The sequence below is a fragment of the Anopheles cruzii genome, chromosome 3, assembly GCF_943734635.1.
Source record: "Anopheles cruzii chromosome 3, idAnoCruzAS_RS32_06, whole genome shotgun sequence".
NCBI classification, from domain to species: domain Eukaryota; kingdom Metazoa; phylum Arthropoda; class Insecta; order Diptera; family Culicidae; genus Anopheles; species Anopheles cruzii.
In genome coordinates this window covers 26818028-26824027 of record NC_069145.1, presented here as the reverse complement: position 1 = coordinate 26824027, position 6000 = coordinate 26818028, and the positions used below count along the sequence as shown (strand labels likewise).

General features: G+C 51.6%; 1 protein-coding gene across 1 annotated transcript; it reads left to right on the top strand.

Moving 5' to 3' along the window:
• The first annotated feature begins 846 nt into the window (after positions 1-846).
• LOC128272825 (uncharacterized) lies at positions 847-4608 on the top strand. The gene is made up of 6 exons (XM_053010707.1): positions 847-1380; positions 2960-3081; positions 3181-3302; positions 3391-3740; positions 3830-4050; positions 4161-4608. Exons 1-6 carry the CDS (start codon positions 1129-1131, stop codon positions 4399-4401), a joined length of 1308 nt encoding a protein of 435 aa, XP_052866667.1. The 5' UTR covers positions 847-1128; the 3' UTR covers positions 4402-4608.
• The last annotated feature ends 1392 nt before the right edge of the window (positions 4609-6000 follow it).

The window sequence follows — 6000 nt, the reverse complement described above, 5'->3', positions numbered from 1 at the left end:
TTAGCACCCTTGAGTACTTCTAAATGCCAATTTCTTAGATTCCCACAATGGACTTCCGTTTTCCAAATCCCACCATATTTTATAGAGCTCGCAGTGAAATGGCGCAATGGAGAAACCAAATTATAGCCGATCTAAACTATCCAAGTTCTGTCTAAACTATCTGATAAAAAACCTATCGTTGAACCTATCTTATAAAAACGATCGCAAAACTACTGCTTAGGCCAATCGCTTGTAATTTCCGTAACGCTTTGATGCCAGTAGCTTTCGGCCAAACAAAACATACTGCCCTACCCTACATAGTGTCCTTTATTAAACTCTAAAAGCTTGACTAATTATCGAATCATTCCCAATTGTTCACATTTCACTTATAATCTTAGATAAGTCTAACGTTTTTCGGAAACAATAATTCCCCATTAAACCGTGGCGCCCAAAAGCACGCAACAGTGGCCAACATAAAAACTGTCTACTAGCAGGCGTTAGACTCGAAACGAACCATTCGCTTGGTCAGCCATCGTTTGTTTGATTTTCTAACGGTACAACTACCACCAAAGGGTGGCTCCATAGCAACGGAACCGCTATACTACCGCGCACAGCTGCGTCGCTCGCGGACGAGATAGAGGAACGCGTGCGCAAGTAGAGGAACCCCGGCGCAGCCACGTGTGTGTGAGATTCATTGTCAATGTCAATTGACCGACACTACGTGCCTTCACATCAACGCGTTCTACTCACGCAGCATCCCGTAGTACCGCGTGACTGTGAAGGTAGCCGAGCGAATGGAAATAGGTTAGCCAGAGAGGTCGTCAACACTCTCACAGTTGGCGTTCTCGACGAGAGCTGAACGCACGCGTCAATTCAGTGAAGATCGTTCCGCGTGCCCGTGAACCTGAAGTCTGCGATAGGTCTACGCCTTGCTTAATTGGTGACAAGTGAGCTTGAGTGCCAGCAAAAACTTCGTCTGTCACTATTCGGGAAAAATCGGAACTGTGCTGTGATCTTTCCGTCGGTCCGATTCGGTAGCCCACGGTAGTTGGCCACAGTGATACAAGCAGGCCGATCCCGTGATAGCAGCCATTCCGACGTGCGGTCGATAGCAGCTGATTCGTGCTTATCGTGGTTCCCGGAAGAGATATGAACGACACGAGCCAGAAAGAAGCGTACATCCGCGACACGCTCATACCGGACCTGGTGGAGCGAGGAGTTGTAACCTTCGCCACGGCTGGCGGTGTGTCGGAACGGAGTGCGCACCTCAAATCGGTCGACGTGAAACCGCTCGTCACCAACGGGTTTATGTTGACGATCCCCTTCAAGGTGGCTGCCGTGTTAGAGGAGAAGGGCGGCGATGGGGACCCCCAAACCGAAACGCTCCATCTGGTGGTGAAGGTAAGCCCTAAGTCACGGGCCCGGCGAACAGCGAATTGGCCCTTTTTGCGATTGCAGCGCTACCGGATCATTATGTGGCCCCCGTTGCAACGTGAGCCCCGCGGAGAGATGGCACACAATGACGGTGCCGAAGCTGGCGTGTTCCGGGGGGTGGTTCACTTTGCGTTGTCATGATATTATTGATAGCTGCTCATCAAATGCCGAAGGGCTGTGGCGTCCGTGTTTCGGTTCTCCCGGAGGTAAATTATACAACACCGTACACTAGTTGCACTCACTTGATGGGATGATGGTGCGAGCGACCGGAGCCATGTTTACGGATTGCAAACACCATAACATGATCAAGTACCGGTGGCGGACGGTTTTCTGTGATGGGTGCCACACACCCACGGGGCCGCTTCCCCGAAGATACTGCCAACAGTCGTCCACTTCCGAGCGGACGTCGGAGCGTGAGTTTGCACAAAACCTATTTGCTCTGCTTCGGCGAAACAATTTATTTACATCGTCCCGTTTCCTTCCCGTCAAATTGAGATTCGGATCCAGCGGGCTGTGTGCGTCGAACGGCATTATTGCTTGGCTAACATAGTAGCCCAACTACTATTTTTCTGCTCTGGACTCCATTTGGTCTTTTTAATTAATAACGCACAAAACCCCCAAATGTAGCCATCAACAATCCTAATAATGTGGCCCAAAACTCCGTAGCGCGGCGATTATTTTCTGGGACAGTATCCCATAACTCAGCAAGCATCGCAGTTATTAGCTAGTCCGGCAATCTGTAGCTTCGGCCTTAGTTCCTCATACGATTTGCTACGAATCCCCACAAACTTATGCAAATCTCGTCAGAGTCCCACTTTGATTGTTTCCAAGGAACCCACCATGGAAACACTCCAGACAATACAGCAAAGTGATAAGAGCGCGTGCCTCCTAGACGGGGTTTGGGTGGTATGACCTTTTATAGAGGATTGTCAACCTGAGGCCTCTCAACATCGATTGAGATTATGAATTACCTACGAGAAGTCTGTTTATCTTAAAGTTTCAAAGCCTTTGTTGGGCAATACTCTCCCAATTTGACGTTTCAACAAACCACACAATGCTCATTACTTGCCCATATTTGGCACGTAATCTAGTCTGTGTACTGAATCACATGTTGTACTCACCTGATGTAGAGTTCTCAGCATGTCCATTGATAGCACGTCAACGAATGCCTTTTTGGGGCAAGGTCCATTGATCACCATTGTTTCACTGTAACAGTGAATTGAATTTATGACGTAGTAGTGAAATGTTTTTTGTGAAGGTCAGCCCAACCCATCTCAGGCCTTTCATCAAAATAGTGCCGCCTACCATGTAAATGTAGAATGGGCGAGAGTCATGGTGCGTTCAGTCGGGTGCATTTCGTAGGACAGGCTAGTTCCTTAGATAAACATATGAACTGACTCCCCTCCGAGCGCCATCCTTGGAAGAACAGTTGTTTAAAGCAGTTCATGCACTTCATCCCAACCATTCTTCGCGGAACTGCCCCAACCAGCGGCGGCCAATATGCAGGGGACAGTAAAACCGATGCCACGCTCTCTGCCCTTCCCAGATAACGCCCGAGTGCACCGAGGAGATCTACCACAGCTGCCAGTTTGACACACTGTTCGAGAACGAGATGATCGCCTACACCGAAATCATTCCGGCGCTCGGCAAGGCCGAGCTCTACCCAAGGTGCGGCACCCGGATCCGGCACGGCATCGCAAACACCGCAAACAAGCAGTAACGAGCACCATTAACAGCACGGTTACGGTTTCCTTCCCGCTCTCGCAGGTACTACCACTGCGCGCGCAAACCGGCGGAAGCATTAATGGTAATGAGCGATTTTTCCTTTTCCGGTTGGAAAATGGCACCGATGGTTGTCAACATGCCGCTGGACTACGTTATGCTGGCAGGTTTGTGGCCGACCACTGGAGGTGCAATTTTTATTTCACAAACTCTCTCTCTCTCTCAACCCCGGCGCTGACACCCGACGCTCGGCAGTGAAGGAATTAGGCCGCTTCCACGGGGAGTGTTACGGCATGAAGCTGGTCCGGCCGGAGCAGTTCGTTCGGATACGGCAGAAATTCAAAGAGTCCCGGTACGCGGCCGCAATCACCGATCAGGGGTGGCTGACCACCATGTCCATCGCCGCGCGGCGTGCACTTAAGTCTTTCGCCGAGAGCCGGTTCAGCGGTCGGGTCCCGTCGGAGTACCTGCAAAAGATCGGCCACCTCCTCGGGGATCCTTGGGCGCACTCGCAGCGAAAGGTGGAACCCCAGGAACCGCTGGCCGTCATCTGCCACGGAGACTACCTGCGCAATAACATGGCCTTCCGGTACGGCGATGCGAAGGTAAGGCGCCGGACGGCTCACTCAGGGATCGCCCGGAAGCACCATAAACGCCTTACTCTTGTTTGTTTTTTGTCGCTATTGTTTTGTAGAACCCCGAGAAGCCCACTCAGGTGATGATGTTTGACTTCCAAACCCTGCGCTACGCATCACCGATGATCGATTACACCGCGTTCCTGACCAACTCGACCGGATACGGTGTGCGGGAAGACCACTTTGAGGACATTTTCCGAACGTACCACAGCGAGCTGGTTCACACGGTCGCAAGGATAGTCGGCGCGAAGGATCCGGCCGACCTGCCGCCATACTTCAGGTTGGTTTACCGATCTCCGTGGTCTCCACCAGGTCCATTCTCTGATCTTCCTCTCGCTCTCTCTCTCTCTCTCTTTCTTCATTTTTCCCACTCTTCCGGGCAACACACAGCTACGAATCTTTTCACCGCGAGCTGGCCGAGCACTATTCGTACGGATTCAGTATCGCCTCGTCGTTCCTGATGGTGCTTCACGAACCGATGGAGATATGCTTTACGGACCAGACTTTTAACCTCGAGGAAGCGGAAGCGGACGCGTGGAACCGTGGCGGCGAACCCCTCAACCGGGAGCTGGCCGCCATGGTGTACGAAATGTACCAACTGCACTCCCGGTACGGGCTCGACCCCCTGTAACCACACCCGCATGGGGTCTGAGGCTCTGTGGCACCGATCGAAGGAAAAGTATTCGCCCAGCGCGACCACGGCACGCGATACACGGATTAACGAGTCCTTCAACGGACGAAGGCCCCAGGTCACGATATGCCCGAAATCGGCGGAGAACACCGCGTAGATATTAATCAAAGTGATTGGTGCAAAACATGGTCGAATGTAAGCGTAATAATTATGGCAGGATTTAAAAGCATTGGGAACAGAACAGTTTGCCGTTGGTTATCCTTTCTTTACGCGTCCACCTGACAGCGGCATCTTTGCGTGCGCTCACGATGCAATTCCAATTAATTCCACTCCTCGACTACGCCACGGATTCCAGTGAAGCGAGTAACGTTGCCTGAAGGTCATTCAATTAATCCAACCGACCGAGCAGCCGAGCTGCGGCGCCCATCGATAGGCCGATCAACGCTGCTATCTGCTGCCCCAATCACCGGCATCTTCCCGCAAGGGTGTCACAAACATCCGTTCGAATCCAGGCACAATGATAAATTACCACAAACTGCAGCCCAACAAACAGGTCCGGGACAGCATCGCACGATGCGTAACCGCAACCGTGCCCTCTTATCGACCCTCCTTGACGACGACGCCGGCGGTCGCTCGGTTGGCTAACCGGGCCAACCGGAAGCCACCCTCAAGAAGCAGCAGCGCGAGGGCCCACCACCACCTAAACCGTGTGGTAAGAATTGATGACAGGCCAGGATCACCGCCAGAGGGTTTGCCATGTGCCACCCCCGGTTTTCGCTTTCCAGCTCGCGGTTACGTGGCCAGTGGCGCCCTCTTTGCGGCCCAGTCGCTGCCCACGCTCTCGGTGGAACGCAATCGTCATCGCAATTGTGCAACATAAATTAATTTATTTCTTTAATGGGCCATGAATTAAATTATGGCACTTTTGTTCACGCACACCGGTCCCGGCGCACTACACACGTGCATTTACCGGGCCGGGTCCAAGCGTACGTATTAATATATTTATTGGTGCCCAGGTAACGCAGCACTGCAGCGACGATGACGACGACACCACTGGGGCTCGGAACCGGATCATGCCGCGTTTGATTCGATTCTTGGGGCACTGGCACTGTCAAGCACTGGCTCCGAGCGGCCAACCCCATTTTCGCACGCAAATGGTGAACAATTGCATTTGGCAGCATAATAGAGCGTCGCGGCCCACCCGACCATATGGTGGCCATCGTGGAAGCAATTATGGGAGTAAAATGATTTGCATTTGTCAAGCGGCACAGGACTAACCGCAGTCGACGGGGCCCCGGTGGCGGTGATGATCCCACGGTGGCCAACCGCGGCACGCGTTAATGATAGTTGCGCGTTCAAAGTTTTTAAGCCCCATTATACCGCGAGTTGGTGTCGGAGATGCTATTTGTATCCGTTCTATTTTACGATCGGAGAATTTTTTTTTATACAACGCTAAGGTGGGTATAATAATAATTTTTCTTACCATATTTTTTATAAAGTCAACTCATTATAACTTCGATTATTAAAATCTAATCAACAACACGTCCCGCGCCAAAACACAAAAATCTACGTTTGCTTCGATGCTGTGTTTGCTGTGGA